This window comes from Bos indicus x Bos taurus, chromosome 28 (genome assembly GCF_003369695.1).
Source record: "Bos indicus x Bos taurus breed Angus x Brahman F1 hybrid chromosome 28, Bos_hybrid_MaternalHap_v2.0, whole genome shotgun sequence".
In the NCBI taxonomy this organism is placed as follows: domain Eukaryota; kingdom Metazoa; phylum Chordata; class Mammalia; order Artiodactyla; family Bovidae; genus Bos; species Bos indicus x Bos taurus.
In genome coordinates this window covers 13012177-13030412 of record NC_040103.1, presented here as the reverse complement: position 1 = coordinate 13030412, position 18236 = coordinate 13012177, and the positions used below count along the sequence as shown (strand labels likewise).

The 18236-nt window shown below is 47.9% G+C and overlaps 1 protein-coding gene across 5 annotated transcripts; it reads left to right on the top strand.

Annotated features, from left to right (window-relative positions):
* Positions 1 to 3258: 3258 nt before the first annotated feature.
* LOC113885482 (ral guanine nucleotide dissociation stimulator-like) lies at positions 3259 to 16779 on the top strand. 5 transcript variants are annotated; one of them, XM_027530864.1, is made up of 9 exons: positions 3259 to 3482; positions 3621 to 3719; positions 11903 to 12023; positions 12277 to 12481; positions 12893 to 13003; positions 13635 to 13828; positions 14451 to 14510; positions 15436 to 15629; positions 15900 to 16779. In XM_027530864.1, exons 3-9 carry the CDS (start codon positions 11998 to 12000, stop codon positions 16094 to 16096), a joined length of 987 nt encoding a protein of 328 aa, XP_027386665.1. In that variant the 5' UTR covers positions 3259 to 3482; positions 3621 to 3719; positions 11903 to 11997; the 3' UTR covers positions 16097 to 16779. The 5 variants fall into 5 exon arrangements, with proteins under 5 accessions (XP_027386665.1, XP_027386666.1, XP_027386667.1 ...); XM_027530865.1 differs by having other exon boundaries at positions 12200 to 12481; XM_027530866.1 differs by having other exon boundaries at positions 11903 to 12481.
* The last annotated feature ends 1457 nt before the right edge of the window (positions 16780 to 18236 follow it).

Sequence of the window (18236 nt, the reverse complement as noted above, 5' to 3'; positions counted from 1 at the left end):
GCCAAAGTACTGGAGTTTCAGCTTTAGCATCATTCCTTCCAATGACCACCCAGGACTGATCTCCTTTAGAATGGACTGGTTGGATCTCCTTGCAGTCCAAGGGACTCTCAAGAGTCTTCTCCAACACCACAGTTCAAAAGAATCAATTCTTCAGCGCTCAGCTTTCTTCACAGTCCAACTCTTACATCCATACATGGCTACTGGAAAGACCATAGCCTTGACTAGATGGACCTTTGTGGGCAAAGTAATGTCTCTGCTTTTTAATATGCTATCTAGGTTGGTCATAACTTTCCTTCCAAGGAGTAAGAATCTTTTAATTTCATGGCTGCAATCACCATCTGCAGTGATTTTGGAGCCAAAAATAAATAAATAAATAAGAAAGAAAGAAAGAAAGTCTGACACTGTTTACCCATCTATTTCCCATGAAGTGATGGGACCGGATGCCATGATCTTCGTTTTCTGAATGTTGAGCTTTAAGCCAACTTTTTCACTCTCCACTTTCACTTTCATCAAGAGGCTTTTTAGTTCCTCTTCACTTTCTGCCATGAGGGTGGTGTCATCTCCATATCTGAGATTATTGATATTTCTCCCGGCAATCTTGATTCCAGCTTGTGCTTCTTCCAGCACGATGTTTCTCATGATGTACTCTGCATATAAGTTAAATAAGCAGGGTGACAATATACAGCCTTGACGTACTCCTTTTCCTATTTGGAACCAGTCTGTTGTTCCATGTGCAGTTCTAACTGTTGCTTCCTGACCTGCATATAGATTTCTCAAGAGGCAGGTCAGGTGGTCTGGTATTCCCATCTCTTTCAGAATTTTCCACAGTTTATTGTGATCCACACAGTCAAAGGCTTTGGCATAGTCAATAAAGCAGAAATAGATGTTTTTCTGGAGCTCTCTTGCTTTTTCCATGATCCAGCGGATGTTGGCAATTTGATCTCTGGTTCCTCTGCCTTTTCTAAAACCAGCTTGAACATCAGGAATTTCACGGTTCACATATTGCTGAAGCCTGGCTTGGAGAATTTTGAGCATTACTTTACTTGTGTGTGAGATGAGTGCAAGTGTGTGGTAGTTTGAGAATTCTTTGGCATTGCCTTTCTTTGGGATTGGAATAAAAACTGACCTTTTCCAGTCCTGTGGCCACTGCTGAGTTTTCCAAATTTGCTGGCATATTGAGTGCAGCATTTTCACAGCATCATCTTTCAGAATTTGAAATAGCTCAACTGGAATTCCATCACCTCCACTAGCTTTGTTCATAGAGATGCTTTCTAAGGCCCACTTGACTTCACATTCCAGGATATCTGGCTCTAGGTCAGTGATCACACCATCATGATTATCTGGGTCATGAAGATCTTTTTTGTACAGTTCTTCTGTGTATTCTTGCCACCTCTTCTTAATATCTTCTGCTTCTGTTAGGTCCATACCATTTCTGTCCTTTATCGAGCCCATCTTTGCATGAAATGTTCCCTTGGTATCTCTAATTTTCTTGAAGAGATCTCTAGTCTTTCCCATTCTGTTGTTTTTCTCTATTTCTTTGCATTGACCGCTGAGGAAGGCTTTCTTATCTCTCCTTGCTATTCTTTGGAACTCTGCATTCAGATGCTTATGTCTTTCCTCTTCTCCTTTGCTTTTCACTTCTCTTCTTTTCAACGCTATTTGTAAGGCCTCCCCAGACAGCCGTTTTGCTTTTTTGCATTTCTTTTCCATGGGGATCGTCTTGATTCCTGTCTCCTGTACAATGTCATGAACCTCAGTCCATAGTTCATCAGGCACTCTATCAGATCTAGTCCCTTAAATCTATTTCTCACTTCCACTGTATAATCATAAGGGATTTGATTTAGGTCATACCTGAATGGTCTATTGGTTTTCCCTACTTTCTTCCATATAAGTCTGAATTTAGCAATAAGGAGTTCATAATCTGAGCCACAGTCAGCTCCCAGTCTTGTTTTTGCTGAGTGTATAGAGCTTCTCCATCTTTGGCTGCAAAGAGTATAATCAATCTGATTTTGGTGTTGACCATCTGGTGATGTCCATGTGTAGAGTCTTCTCTTGTGTTGTTGGAAGAGGATTTTTTCTATGACCACTGCATTCTCTTGGCAGAACTCTATTACATGAGGCCAGGGGCGGCAGCCAGGAGGAGCTACCCCATGTCCAAGGTCAGGGGCGGTGGCCGCAGGGAGCAACCCCATGTTCAAGGAGCGGTGGCTGCACGGGCACAGGAGGGCCGAGAGGAGCTATTCCATGTTCAAGGTCAGGAGTGGCGGCAGTGAAGAGGTACCCCTCATCCAAGGTAAGGAGCAGTGGCTGCGCTTTGCTGGAGCAGCTGTGAAGAGATACCCCACGTCCAAGGTAAGAGAAACTCAAGTAAGATGGTAGGTGTTGCAAGAGGGCATCAGAGGGCAGACACACTGAAACCATAATCACAGAAAACTGGTCAATCTAATCACTAGGACCACAGCCTTGTCTAACTCAATGAAACTAAGCCACGCCCTGTGGGGCCACCCAAGACGGGTGGGTCATTGTGGAGAGGCCTGACAGAATGTGGTCCATTGGAGAAGGGAATGGAAAATTACTTCAGTATTCTTGCCTTAGAACCCCATGAACAGTATGAAAAGGCAAAATGATAGGATGCTGAAAGAGGACTCCCCAGGTCGGTAGGTGCCCAATATGCTACTGGAGATCAGTGGAGAAATAACTCCAGAAAGAATGAAGGGATGGAGCCAAAGCAAAAACAATACCTACTTGTGGATGTGACTGGTGATAGAAGCAAGGTCCGATGCTGTAAAGAGCAATATTGCATAGGAACCTGGAATGTTAGGTCCATAAATCAAGGCAAATTGGAAGTGGTCAAACAAGAGATGGAAAGAGTGAACAACATTCTAGGAATCAGAGAACTCAAATGGACTGGAATGGGTGAATTTAACTCAGATGACCATTATATCTACTACTGCGGGCAGGAATCCCTCAGAAGAAATGGAGTAGCCATCATGGTCAACAAGAGTCCCAAATGCAGTACTTGGCTGCAATCTCAAACATGACAGAATGATCTCTGTTCGTTTCCAAGGCAAACCATTCAATATCACAGTAATCCAAGTCTATGCCCCAACCAGTAACGCTGAAAAAGCTGAAGTTGAATGGTTCTATGAAGACCTACAAGACCTTTTAGAACTGACACCCCAAAAACATGTACTTTTCATTAGAGGGGACTGGAATGCAAAAGTAGGAAGCCAAGAAACACCTGGAGTAACAGGCAAATTTGGCCTTGGAATACGAAATGAAGCAGGGCAAAGGCTAAAAGAGTTTTGCCAAGAGAACGCACTGTTCATAGTATACATTTAGTGTTTCCATTTCCACTTCTTCATCTGTGTTGCAGTGTGCTCTCTGCCACACATTCCCCCCTCCTGGTCCCTCACTCTGGGGAAGAAGCCTCTGAGGAGGCCCTTGTGGCCCGCCCCTGAATGAAGCAGCTCGTGTCCTAGGTGAGTCCACAGCCTCAAACCCCTGGGAGAGACTGGCAGAGGCCTCTGGTGGAGTCATGGTCTGTCCTGCTCCAAAGACAGTGTGAGGTCCAGTCTGTGGTCATCACCTTGCTTCTTTTTCATTTGTTGCCTCCCCAGATCTGCTCCTCTTTGACCCCATGCCCTACTGTCACTTCTTCTGATGTTAGTGTGAGTGTCGTGTATATTTGTGTGGACACCCGCAGACATCTAATCCAGGTAAGTGGAGATGTTCTGAGGTTCTTGGCTCTCTAATTCCCAAAGCCAAGCCTGTGTGTGTGGTGCAGCCCTAGCCTAGGATGGCCTGAGACTCTGCCCCTGCCCTGGGCCCTGGATTTTCCCACTCCTATCAGGGCCTCAATTTTCCAAAAGGACAGTGACCAATTAAGCAAGGAGCTTTCAAAGGCTGCACACAGTCTGCCCAGGCTTCCACATCTCTGGGTGGTTTGCAACTGGGTGACATGAGCAACCCCAGGCCTCCCTCATAGTTGGAAGGCACCCCCAATGGCTCTGTGGGCCTCTCTTTGCTGAGATGAGGAAGAGAATTCACACTCACTTAACTTCATGCCCTGAAGGATAAGGAACATTTCTCCCCAAAACGGCTGAGGCACTGTGAGTGATACAAGATGACTTGGACATGGACCACGTGCTAGAATGTGATCTGCAGACTAGATGGGCCGTCTTTACCTGTGCTACCTACCGGAGGAGATCTCTCTGAAATGGGGATTGTCACTTTAAAGTTCACACTGTGTTTTAATGCAGAAGTAATATTTTCCTGATAGTAGATATTGGAGTTTAGAGCACAACTGAAATAATAATGTTTGGGTCATGCAGACAGTCCCGTTATGGAAGCAGATTGGGGAGAGAGTGGGTCAGGACTTCAGTAAATACAAAGTAAGTTGCCCTGTGGTCTAAGAGGAAATCGACTGATTGGCCCCCGCAGTTGTCATGCCCCAGGGTTCCTCAGGTGGAATTACCACAGGAGCTTGTGTGGGGAGCCCCAGGCACCTTCAGTCCTGATTGCCATGAGAGTCCGATCCCTGGGGCCTAGGCCTCAGAGAGCAGCATTCTCCAGTGTGGACGTCTGCAGACTGGGCATGGAGACAGTGGCGGCTTAGATGCCTGAGAGCAACTCTCGCAGGTGTCCCCGCTTTCTTCAGTAACAGCAAGGCTGTTCCTTTCCGCCTGGGTCCCTGTGGGCACTTTTCTCTGGCTGTTTCAGAGTGGATCTGAGAGCTCTTGCTGGGACTTCAGTCTTCCCTGCTCTTTTTCTGCCTCTTCTCCTCTTCCTCCCTGCCATGATAAAGTGTCTGAGCCAGTTGCAATAGGTTATCTAAGATGATTTGGTCCATACGCCTCTTTGAGTAGCTTACTGTGGATATCTGGATCCGACTGAGTGAGAAATCTCTCTTTTGAGATCATTCCTCCCTCTGCACTTTCGGAATCAATCTCAGGGAATCTGTGAAAGGCTTCTGTAGTCCATCTAGGGATTTACCTGGAGCTTCCCTCTCTCCCTGTTCTATGTTTGCCAACTTGGCATCGTTTAATGTCTTAGTGCCCACTCACTTGAGTCCTAACGAAGTGACTCTGATCCCATCTTCCTTTAGCCATGTTCGAATCCCAGTGTGATTCTGTGCTGGAGCCAGCTGGCAAAGTCGATCAGGTCCCGAGAACGTGCACGGCGGGGCTAAGAAAGAAACTAAAGCAAGAGACTACAAAGATGGGGTCGAGAGGTTCAGACACGTCACCACGAAGGGACGCAGTCTGACACCAACTTTATTCAACATCTCATATTTATACAGAAAAGTGTGAGAGAGACAAAACAGTTGACATTTTTTCTTGGTTAGCCTATACATCTTACAAACAGTCACAAGAAATCTTGAGAGCATGGGAATGGCTCCCTGTTATTATTTCTTACACCAGATAACATTTCTCTGTGCGTGAGAAGTTTGCACAGAACTCCAGGTGCCTGCAGTAAATAAGCGCCTAATCTCTGGGGTGGCGGGACAGAGAGCTATGTTTGCAAGCAAACCCTCAAGGACTGAGGCAGCTCCCAGAGCTGTGTCCTTCGGACAAAGGACCCCGTTCTCACGGGCAGCTCCCCGCAATTCTGTTGTGGGGGCAGTCTGATTCCTAGTAGGGAAGGTGGCTATCTCGCCCTCTTCCTCTTCTGCCAATTCCTTACCAAGCCATTCATCCCCATAGGCAATCCCTCCCCGGGGTCCCCCTGCTGGGTGACGGGCTGCCGCCTGCCTAGATAGAGGAACTCAGCCATGCCCACCTCATAGGTTACTTATAAATCTCAAAATATCCATGCTGAGGAAAAGCATCCAGATACAGAACAATGTCATTTCTGAAGAAAGCAGATTAGTGGTTGCCCGGGGATGGGTGGGAGGCGTGGGTGACCAGGAGCATGAAGCAAACGTGGGGAGCAGTCTCTATGTCTTAATCTTAATTCCACTGATGCTTTTCTGGATATATACATGTGTGAGACCTTACTGAATTGCACATTTTAGACGTGGGTTTTTTTTTTTTTTAAACCTCATCTGTACATCCATGAAGCTGTGATTAAAGCACACAGAGTGAAGGATATGAAGCACAGATTTCCCTAGTCGGTGCTGACAGTTGAAGCCCCTGGTGCCACGGAAAGTCCACACCCCTGTCCCCCACGCAGGGTGTCCGTGATGCACCAGGGCAGTTGTGCTTCCTGCAAGGGTGCCAGGAATTCTCAGGCTCTGGAAATGGGAAACCCTCATATCAAATAGGTGATAGCTGAGAAGGAGCCTTCCCTCCTCTTGACCAAACCATCATCAGGTGAAGTCTTTGATTTTCAAGTGTTTCATATAAGTCCATGATGAGTAACTACCATAGAACATAGGTTTGTCACCAGTCTACCTGTAAAGGAGTCTTCTCAGCCCCCAGCATCTTAGATCATTGGATTCCTTGGGAGAAACCTTACCTCCATCTTGGGTAAATGGGTAACATGTGTAAATGGTTTTCCATGGGATTCACGTTACTGCAATTATGCAATCAAGGCCCGAGCTCTTAGTTAAAAAGGTGACTTTCATACCACGTAAGGCATGCTACCATTGAAAAACCTTTGTGTAATAGCAACGGTTGAAAGTCATTTAAAACGCTCTTTGTCTTCGGTTTCGGTAAGGTCGGGGGTGTGTTTTGAGATTTACTGAGCATGGCAGTTCTTCCGATGTGAGTTTTTTTTAACACTCTCTGTCTGTTTTTTCTATTTTATTTTAAAAGGTTTTCATATTCTTTGTATGTGGTTGCTTTTAATTCCTTGTCTTATAGAGTAGAAAACACATACTTTTAAAAATTAAAAGTGCATTAATTTTTTAAAACACCATCATTATAGAGAAGGGGGACAAAAAGAAGCAAATGTAGACAAATATGGGAAATCTATTGAAAATGTGTTCATTTCCCCAGTTCCCCTATCTATCCATCACTTACTATCACTTCATTTTTGCTGTGCTTTTTTTTTTTCTTCACTTATGGCAGCTGTGCTTTTTTTTTCCTTTAGTAAAACTTAAACGTTTTCCCTTACATTTCAAAATTGAAATTACACACCACACTTACTGTACCTGAGAATTGAAGACAAAATTTTAAACAGTGGAAGTGGAGGAGGGATTTAATATGGAAATATTAAACATTAATCAATCGGAATAGAAACAGTATGTTTGATGGAGTCAAGTAAATTTTGGTTTTGGAACATGGAAGTGTAGTCTTTCTATCTGGAAATTAGATGGACTCTTTCAAGCCAATTAAAATGAGCCTATTATGAATAAGATAAATGGTTTCCCAAAAAGGATTATAGAAAAGAGAATGAAAAATTTCATCCCTATATGCTTAACATGTTAGACTATGTGCGTAAATTTCTGGAAAGCAAACATCATCAAAATTCAATCAAGAAAGATTATATATGTATGTTCTGTACACCCATATTTCCATTCATCTACTGCTAGACACATAGATTGTTTTTACGCCTTGGCTATTGAAAGTAATGCTGCAATGAATAATCAGATGTGCATGTTTTTTCATATTGGTTTATTTGTTTTCTTTGAACATAAATATTCAGTAGTGGAACTGCTGAATAACACAGTAGTTTTATTTTTAGTGTTTTGAGGAAACTCTATACTGCCTTCCAAATCGGCTACACCAATGTTCGTTCCAACCAGTTTATGAAGGTTCCCTGTACTCTACATCCTGGCCAAGATTTCATAACTGTGTTCTTTCTGATGATAGCCATTCTGTATCTCATTGTGGTTTTTATTTTCACGTGTGTGATGATTAACGACGTTGAACACCTCTTCAAATGCCTGTTGAACATCTACGTGTCGTCTTTGGGGAGATGTCTTGTTGTTCATTCGCTCAGTAGTGTTTGACCCTTTATGACCCCATGGACTGCAGGATCCCAGGCTTCCTTGTCCTCCACTATCTGCCAGAGTTTGCTGAAACCACTGTCCAATGAGTCGAGGATGCCATCCAACCACCTCATCCTCTGTCACTCCTCTTCTCCTGCCCTCAATATTTCCCAATCAGGGTCTTTTCCAGTGAGTTGTTACTGGCATCAGGCCGCCAAAGTATTGGAGCTTCTGGTTCAGCATCGGTCCATCCAATGAATATTCAGGGTCGATTTCCTTTAGGATTGACTGGTTTGATCTCCTTGCAGCACAATGCACTCGCAATAGTCTTCGCCAAGACCACAGTTCAAAAAGCAACAGTTCTTTGGTGCTCAACCTTCTTTATGGTCCATCTCTCACATCCAGACAGATCTACTGGTGACACCATAGCTTTGACTACGTAGACCTTTGTCAGCAAAGTGATGTACATGCTTTTTAAGACGCTGTGTAGGTTTGTCATAGTTTTTCTTCCAAGGAGCAAGTGTCTTTTAATTTCACGGCTGCAGTCACCATCCACAGTGATTTTGGAGCCCAATAAAATAAAGTCGGTCACTGTTTCCATTCTTTCCTCATCTATTTGACTTGAAGTGATGAACTGGATGCCATGAACTTAGTGTTTTCAATGTTGAGTTTTAAGCCAGCTTTTTCACTCCCCTCTTTCAGCTTCATCAAGAGGCTCTTTAGTTACTCTTCTCTTCCCGCCATTGAGTTCAGTTCAGTCGCTTAGTCGTGCCCAGCTCCTTGCGACCCCATGGACTGCACCATGCCAGGCCTCCCTCTCCATCACCAACTCCCAGAGTTTGCTCAAACTTGTGTCCATCGAGACGGTGATGCCATCCACCCATCTCATCCTCTGTCATCCGATTCTCCACCCGCCTTCAATCTTTCCCAGCATCAGGATCTTTTCCAATGAGTCAGTTCTTTGCATCAGGTGGCCAAAGTATTGGCATTTCAGCTTCAACACGAGTGCCTCCAGTGAATATTCAGACTGATTTCCTTTAGGTGTGATCTCCTTGCAGTCCAAGGGACTCTCAAGCGTCTTCTCTAACACCGCAGTTCAAAAGCATCAATTCTTCGGTGCTCACCTTTCTTTCTAGTCCAACTGTCTCATCCATACATGACTACTGGAGAAACCATAGCTTTGAGTGGATGGATGTTTGTTGGCAAAGTAATGTCTTGCTTTCTAATGTGCTGTATAGGTTAGTTATAGCTTTTCTTCCAAGGAGCAAGCGCCTTTCAATTTCATGGCTGCAGTCACCACCTGCAGGCATTTTGGAGCCCAGAAAGATAAAGTCTGTCACTCTCCCACTGTTTCCCCATCTATTTGCTATGAAATGATGGGACCGGATGCCATAATGTAACTTTTTTGAGTGTTGAGCTTTATGCCAACTTTTTCACTCTCCTCTTTCACTTTCATCGAGAGGCTCTTTAGTTCCCTTCGCTTTTGGCCATAAGAATGGTGTCATCTGCGTATCTGAGGTGATTGATATTTCGCCCTCCCACAAACTGGACATTCTTGAGTCCTAGTCCAGCTTGTGCTTCTTCCAGCCCAGCGTTTCTCATGATGTCCTCTGCATATAAGTTAAAGAAGCAGGGTGACAATATACAGCCTTGACATACTCCTTTCCCGATTTGGAATCAGTCTGTTGGTCCATGTCCAGTTCTAACTGTTGCTACTCAACCTGCATACAGATTTCTCAGGAGGCAGGTCAGGTGGGCTGGTATCCCCATCTCTTGAAGAATTTTCCACAGTTTCTTGTGATCCACACAGTCAAAGGCTTTGGCATAGTCAATAACGCAGAAGTAGATGTTTCTCTGGAACCCTCTTGCTTTTTCCATGATCCAACGGATGTTGGCAATCTGATCTTTGATGCCTCTGGGTTTTCTAACTCCAGCTTGAATATCTGGAAGCTCACAGTTCATGTACTGTGAAGCCTAGCGTGGAGAATATGGAGCATTACTTTGCTACTGTGTGAGATGAGTGCAATTGTGAAGTCGTTTTAGCATTCTTTGGTATTGCCTTTCTTTGGGACCAGAATCAAAACTGACCTTTTCCAGTCCTGTGGCCACTGCTGAGTTTTCCAAACTTGCTGGCATATTTAGTGCAGCACGTTCACAGCCTCGCCTTTTAGGATTTGAGATAGTTTCCCTGGAGTTCCATCACCTCCACGAGCTTTGTTCATAGTCATGTTTCCTAAGGCCCACTTGACTTTGCATCCCAAGATGTCTGGCTCTAGTTGAGTGATCACACCATCTTCTCTAGGTGAGTGATCATACAATGTGCAAACGGCGGTGTTATCTGCATATCTGTGGTTACTGATACTTCTCCAGGCAATCTTGACTCCAGCTTGTGCTTCATCCAGCCCAGCATTTCGCATGATGTACTGTGGCTAGAAGTTAAATAAGCAGGGTGACAATATACAGCTTTGATGTTCTCCTTTCCCAATTTTGACCCAGTTTGTTGTTCCATGCCTGGTTCTAACTGTTGCTTCTTGACCTGTGTACAGTTTTTGCAGGAGGCAGGAAAGGTTTTCTTCTACTCCCATCTCTTGAAGAATTTTCAACTGTTTGTTATGATGCACAGAGTCAAGGCTTTATTCTATGTAGTCAATGAAGCAGAAGTAGATGTGTCTCTGGAATTACCTGCTTTTCTATGATCCAGTGGCTGTTGGCAATTTGATTTCTTGTTCCTCTGCCTTTTTGAAATCCAGCTTGTTCATCTGGAATTTCTTGGTTCATTTAGTGTTGACCTAGCTTGAAGACTTTTGAGCATTAACTTGCTAGTCTGTGAAATGAGCACAGTTATGCGGAAGGTTGAAGATTCTTTTGCAGGTCTGGATTGAAAACTGAACTTTTGCAGCCCTGTGGCTACTGCTGAGTTTTCCAAATTTGCTGGCATATTGAGTGCAGCACTTTCACAGCATCATCTTAAATAACTCAGTGGAAGGAACTATCCCCTCCACAAGCTTTATTTGTAGTAATGCTTCCTAAGACCCACTTGACTTCATCCTCAAGGATGTCTGGCTCTAGGTGAGTGACCATCCCATCATAGTTGTCCATGTCATTAATGCCTTTTTTTGTATAATTCTACTGTGTATTTTTGCCTCTTCCTAATATTTTCTGCTTCTGAGGTCCATACCATATCCATCCCTTATTGTGCCTATTTTTCCACCAAAGTTCCCTTAGTGTCTCTAATTATCTGGAAAGGATCTCAGGTCTTTCCCATTCTATTGCTTTCCTCTATTTCTTTGTATTTTTCCCTTAGGGTTTCTTATCTCTCTTTGCTATGTTTTGGAACTCTGATTTAACATGGGTATATCTTTCCTTTTCTCATTTGTGTTTTGTTTCTCTTCATTTCTGAGGTATTTGTAAGACCTTCTCAGATAAATCAGAACTTACACCCATTTCTCAATGGCGTTACTTTTGTGTGCTTCTTTGCTTTAGAATTGTGTGTGTTTCTTACATATTTTGGATAAGAACCCTTATTAGACATGAGAATTGCCAATAGGTTCTCCATTTCATCCTTCACTTATCATTTTATTGATGGTTCCCCATGCCGAGGCTTTTGAGTTTGATGTAGTTTCACTTGTTCTGTTTTCCTTTCACTTCTTTTGCTTTTGGAATTACATCCAAACTTAATTGCCAAGACTGATGTACAGGAACATAGTTTCAGTTTATTTCTAGGAGCTTAATGGTTTCGGTTCTTTTATTCAGGTTTTAATCCATTAGAAATTAGAAAGCCTTAGATCGTAAGAATCTCTTACCATCCCTCCCTATTTAGGGGCAGTGTTCCTCTGGCCTCTAGAGAGTGAGCACAGGTACAAACACGCACACACACACACACACACACACACACCTGAGCAGAGTGAATATGAAAAGGACCGTAGGGTGGGAACAAAAGAGGGACAGATATGAGGAAGGTAATGAGAAGAATATACAGGGGCTGGAGGCACTGCCTGCCTGAGACAGGACTCCCACGTTTTCCAGGTCTTGTCCCACCGATATCTGAGCACATCCCTGAAGTCCATGCGGGCATCATCCCCAGTGTGCAGGTGGGGACCCGGGCAGGCTTTGAGAGACACATGGATTCATCCAGGATGGAGAACAGGTAGGAAATGGGGGGTGAGACTGGACCCAGGTCTGTCTCCTCAGAGCTGCACACAGACCCTACCCAGGAGCTGTGTGGAGGGCTGTGTGGAGTAACTGTGTGAGACCCGGGGCTGTGGGGATGAGGGATGAGTGGTCAGTATCCCGAGGGCTGTGTGCAGAGGTGTCAACTGTCAGTTCAAGGAAGGCGCCCCTGGAGGAGAAGTCACTTCCTTGACGGCAGACCCTGACAGAACTCGGAACCCTGTAACCAGGCACCCACCTCCTAGCAACAGCGCCACAGCCAGCTGGGCTCACTCGGCTGCAGAGACTTCATCCAGAAGGATGTTCTCCAGCTGTGTCTCGACTGACCAGGGCTTCTGCTTGAGGAAACCCTGGAGGGAGAGGTTTTTCAGATGTTTCAGGCGGTTCAGTGCTCAACTCGGATGCCTCTGGTCCTTTACCAGGAGGTCACCTAAGGTAACCCAGGCAACCTAGGGCTGGCCACACCAGGCCTGGCCGCCACTGGGAGCCCTCCCTGGGCAGCGCCAGCTGCCCTCATCTCCATGTGGGGGGAAGTGGAACTTGAGGGGAGGTTCTCCCTCTGGGCAGGAACAGGTTGGTGGTTCCGTGGTGACCTGGTGGTCCTGTCACGGTCACACCTGAGGACAGGCTGGCAGTGGGGAAACAGGATCCCTGAGGTGCTCTTCTCTGTGCCAGTGTGGATCCAAGGCCCACAGGCAGTCAGGTGTCTACATCCTCGGTGGAAGTCGGTTGGGAGAGTGGTGGGCATGTGTCTGGAGGGGAGATGTCTAGGGGTCTGAGAAGTACCACAGACAGCTGGCCGGTACCCTGAGACTTTCTGCCTGGCTGCTGGGCACTTGTTCACAGGACTCCTCACCAGACTGCAGACAGGAGCTGGTCCACGGAGCACCCTGCTCCATCTCCCTGCGTGAGGGACCGGAGCCCCACACCAGCAATAGAGCCCAGGGCAGGCACAGGGTGAGTACCAGCTGGGAGGCGATCTTACAACCAGGAAGTTCCGGGTCCCAGAGCCACCCTGGCCCTGCCCTGAGTCCCTCCTAGAGTCCTGCTCCAAAAGGAACCTGGGACTGTCATCTCTGCGAGGCGCCCTCTCGGGCCAGGACCTACTTGTCCAGATGCAAAATCACTGGTCACCTCCATGTGGAAATCTTAGAAAGAGATTGTGATAGGATTTCACTTCATGTTCCCCAAGGAGCCTCATTGCATGTTTCTACGGTGTATCCTGTATTAACTCCATCCCAGGTATCCATGTGGGCCTGAGAATCCTAATATTTCTCACCCCAGGTTCCGCCCCTCTCACCCCAGTTCTCATCCCCAGAATGGGATGTTGTGTCACCACCACAGGGATGATGCAGTTAACACACGGGGAGCTGTCCAATACAAACTGCCCCGAGACGCTAACACACGTAACCATAGCCCAGCACCAGTTCACTTGTGATGCCAGGACATTTATTCTGTGGAGGGCACTCCTACCCTCCTCCTGTCATGGGTCCTGAAGGCTTGGGGACTCAGTCTGAGCTCCAGAACGTGCCTTCCTGGAGTCTTTGGTGCCGCCTCTGACTCGTGTCTCTGCTGTGTTCCACCCCAGGGGGAAAGTGTGTCCACAGGGGACAGGAATGAGACCTACAGTGTGTGGAGTGTCCGGAGACGCAGACTGGAGATGTTGGTGGACAACCTGGTGCCTGCCTTCCTGGGCGGTGACCCCGCCTACCTCCCCACATTCCTGGGCACCTACAGGGCTTTTGGCACCACCCAGCAGGTGCTGGACCTTCTCTTCATGAGGTGAGCAGTACCCCTCCCCTACTGGGTACTCGGGGAGACCTGGCCACCTTCCAGCTGTGAGTCATGGGAACATCTCTCTACCTCTGTGAGCCCCAGTTGGCTCCCCTCTTCACTTGAGGGGAAAGGAAGGAGCAGCCCCCTGGGGGGACTAAGTGGGTGCATCCTGGAAAGTGCTTTCTGGGAACTTGGACCCCTGGAATGGCTGTGGTTGTGCTGAGACGTCACATTCCTCCTCCCCTCGAGGAAGCCTCTGTCTCCGTTGTCTCTTTGCCTTTGACTTGGGCCCAAAGCATTTTCCCAATTGCAAGGTGAGGTGTAAGTGGTGCCCTGTCCTGGGTGAGTGAGAACAAGGGTCCCTGGGAGTGATCCATGGTGCCCCAGGCACTCGGATGGGGCTGGTTGGGCTCATTTGTTCTTGAAATATAGAGGAAGGCGCACGAGGTGCAGGCACTTTTCTAGGAAGAAGCATGACGTAATGCATCGAGCAGACAGTAGTCCTGCCCCCCAGGGCTTCAGTTCTCCGGGGTGGGGGTTGTGGGCGGGAGGGAACCCTGTCACACTAGCCATCACATCCAGGCGTGTCTGCAGTACTGTCCATGTGACGCCTCCTGGCCTCCTGTAGGTACGGATGCATCCTCCCTTACTGCGATGAGGATGGTGGACCCCTGCACCAGCTGAAAATGTGAGTGGATTGTGACTCAAGAGGGAGCGACTCCCTATCCCAGAGAACTGCCTGGAGTAATGGGGTTGCTGTTTGGGCAGGGCTGGCAGAATCCTGGATCCCACATAGCTGGGGGCCAAGGTCTGGGGAGCTTGTCCTGGAAGAGAGGAAAGGAGGCCAAGAGAGCTGTGGAGGGGTGTGGGGTGCTGTGAGGAGCATCTGGGAGGTCAGAGGTCAGAGTCCGCCCATGCCAGTGCACACCCGTACCCTGTCCATCCCAGTCCTGCCTCTACCCCTGATCCTGGGACCCAGAACATAAAGTGTAGAGATCACCCAGCTCACTGTCTGGTGGAACCTCGGCAGCAGTGATCAGCTGGTGCTCAGTGGACCCAGTGACACTCAGGGGACAGCTGAGGCCTTCCTGAGGAATAATGAGTGTCAGTGGCGGGAGGAGACGCTGGTGCGTCCCTAGCAGATGAGGCAGCCTGTTGATGTAGGAGGTAAATGTGCGGTGTTAGGAGGCCCGCAGGAAGCCTGAGCAGATGACAGAGTCTGTGTGTGCCCTCCTTAGACAGATACTCCTGGGACCCCCGACATGTTCCAGAGATGCAGTGACCAGAGTAGACACCCTGCCTGCCCTCGCAGTGGTGACACCAGGGGGAGGGGCAGAGAGAGGGAGCTGTGTCAGGCAGACCTCAGGAAGCGGACAGATGGTCACACCATGGATCAAGGGCTGTCACTTGAGCAGGCTCCTTGGCAGCCCCTGCCCTGTATCCAGGCCTCCTCTGCCTGGTCTGCCAGGTGAGATGGACCGTGGAGGAGAACTGACCTCTGGATGGGCAGGGGCAGAAGGCACAGAGGCCCAGGTCCCTGCAGGGTGGCCCTGGAACGCAGTGTGGCGGGAAGGCCAGGTCTCTGACTCTGCTGCCCACGTGACTCCCCCCAGGGCCATGGCCTCCATCCTGGGCACCTGGCTGCACCTTTACCCTGAGGATTTCCAGCAGGCCCCAGAATTTCCCTGCCTGAAGATGCTCCTCGCTTACGTAGAGCTCAACATGCCTGACTCAGACCTGGAGCAGCAAGCCCGCTATCTCCTGGCGCAGCTGGAGACCCTGGAGCCCACTGAGGCTGAGGGGCATGGTGAGGAGGATTCGGGGTGGGTGAGGAGGATGGAGACGAATAAGGAAGGGAGGGGGCTGAACCACACAGAGCAGAGCCTCCTGAGGCTGGAACTAGGCCAGGAGCATTGAGGAGGCTCAGATTATTATTCCCCTGGACTGCAGCCTGGGAGGACTTCCTGGGGGTAGGTGGCATCTTGGATTGAGATTTCAGGGCTAAGTAGCGAGTATGTTCCTGTTTTTGGGATCCATGGACAAGCAGTCTTACTGACAGTGTTTTCTCTTCTGGGAGATCCAGCATCCGCTGGAGAAGAAGCTCTGGAAACATCACCAGATCTCACGCCAACAGCACCCCTAATGCCTGCCACAGCTCCACAGTCAGAGCAAGCTCAAAGCCCAGCTCCTATTCAAGTTCAAGGTCTGCATCAAGTAAACATGCCAGCTCCAAACCCAGAGCCACAGCATGCTCATGCCCTGGCTCTCACTTAAGCTGAGAGGCGAGGAAAAGTACCTCCAGGCTCCAGTTGTAGATCCAGAGAACATGCAAGAAAGAGCTCTCTTTTCCCTTCAGAGCCTGAATCACCTGGAAAATCCTGTGCCAGCACTGCTTCCACAGTCTCAGTCCCCAGGCTTAAGCCAACCTTTGCCAGGGCACTGTCTGGGCTCTGGAGCCTCTTGGTGCTTTGCAATCAGCTGTGGCTCCGGTGTTATCCAGCTGTGGTTCTAGAGACCCCAGCAGACCCAGCATGTGTAGCAGCTCAGGCGCTAGAGCCAGTTCCTCCCCTAACGTCCCTGGAGCCAGTCTCAGATCGTCAGCGAGCCTTGCCTTGCCCGGCAGATGGTGTGCTGCCCCCGTTCCAGCACCAGGCCTGGAGCCTGTCTCTCCACCTTAATTCCCTCTCTTAATATGTGTTTTGTTTTTTTTTAATTACATGTACAAACATTTTTTCTATGAGATAAAGTAAACTTAGATAGAAATGGAATTCTATGACTTTTTCAATTGTACGTGTGAGCGGCATGGAGAACATTCACTATGTTACATGACCCTGTCGATTGTCTGTTGCAGACCATCTGCATCCTATTTGACACCAACTCTTATTTTGGGCTCCAAAATCATTGCAGATGGTGATTGCAGCCATGAAATAAAAAGAAGCTTACTCCTTGGAAGGAAAGTTATGACCAACCTAGATAGCATATTACAAAGCAGAGATATTACTTTGCCAAAAAATGTCCATCTAGTCAAGACCTATGGTTTTTCCAGTGGTCATGTATGGATGTGAGAGTTGGACTGTGAAGAAGGCTGAGTGCCACAGAATTGATGCTTTTGAACTGTGGTGTTGGAGAAGACTCTTGCGAATCCCTTGGACTGCAAGAAGATCCAACCAGTCCATCCAGAAGAGACCAGTCCTGGGTGTTCATTGGAAGGACTTATGCTGAGGCTGAAGCTCCAATACTTTGGCCACCTCATGCGAAGAGTTGACTCATTGGAAAAGACCCTGATGCTGGGAGGGATTGGGGGCAGGAGTAGAAGGGGATGACAGAGGATGAAATGGCTGGGTGGCATCACCAACTCGATGCACATGAATTAGTATGAACTCCGGAGTTGGTGATGGACAGGGAGGCCTGGCGTGCTGCGATTCATGGGGTCGGAAAGAGTCGGACAGGACTGAGCGACTGAACTGAACTGAGTCCTGCAGTCTGGAAAGGCACTGCATTCAACTCTCCCTCATCTCTTGATGGACATTAGGACTCTTTTCACTTTTGGGCTCTTGTGTATAGTGCTGCTCTGAACACTTGTCTACAGGCTTGTGACTTTCTGGGTTTACTTCTTTCGTTGTTGATGTAGGAGTGGAATGTGGGCGGTGACTGAATTCTCTGTAGTTACCTTTGTGAGGACCTGTGGCGGAAGTGTACCTTTAGTGTTTCCATTTCCACTTCTTCATCTGTCTTGCAGTGTGCTCTCTGCCACACATTCCCCCCTCCTGGTCCCTCACTCTGGGGAAGAAGCCTCTGAGGAGGCCCTTGTGGCCCGCCCCTGAATGAAGCAGCTCGTGTCCTAGGTGAGTCCACAGCCTCAAACCCCTGGGAGAGACTGGCAGAGGCCTCCGGCAGAGTCATGGTCTGTCCTGCTCCAAAGACAGTGTGAGGTCCAGTCTGTGGTCATCACCTTGCTTCTTTTTCATTTGTTGCCACCCCAGATCCGCTCCTCTTTGACCCCATGCCCTACTGTCACTTCTTCTGATGTTAGTGTGAGTGTCGTGTATATATATGTGGACACCCGCAGACATCTAATCCAGGCAAGTGGAGATGTTCTGGGGTTCTTGGCTCTCTAATTCCCAAAGCCAAGCCTGTGTGTGTGGTGCAGCCCTAGCCTAGGATGGCCTGAGACTCTGCCCCTGCCCTGGGCCCTGAATTTTCCCACTCCTATCAGGGCCTCAATTTTCCAAATGGACAGTGACCAATTAAGCAAGGAGCTTTCAAAGGCTGCACACAGTCTGCCCAGCCTTCCACATCTCTGGGTGGTTTACGACTGGGTGACATGAGCAACCCCAGGCCTCCGTCATAGTTGGAAGGCACCCCCCAATGGTTCTGTGGGCCTCTCTTTGCTGCAGTGAGGGAGAGGGTACGC

Bases quoted from the DNA above. Each gene is read 5' to 3' on its own strand.
- LOC113885482 (XM_027530862.1), top strand. From the start codon at position 11,827: ATGAGGAAGGTAATGAGAAGAATATACAGGGGCTGGAGGCACTGCCTG. The intron at 13,004-13,634 runs GTGAGTACCAGC...GTTCCACCCCAG, and splicing joins GAGCCCAGGGCAGGCACAGG to GGGGAAAGTGTGTCCACAGG. The intron at 13,829-14,450 runs GTGAGCAGTACC...GGCCTCCTGTAG, and splicing joins CTGGACCTTCTCTTCATGAG to GTACGGATGCATCCTCCCTT.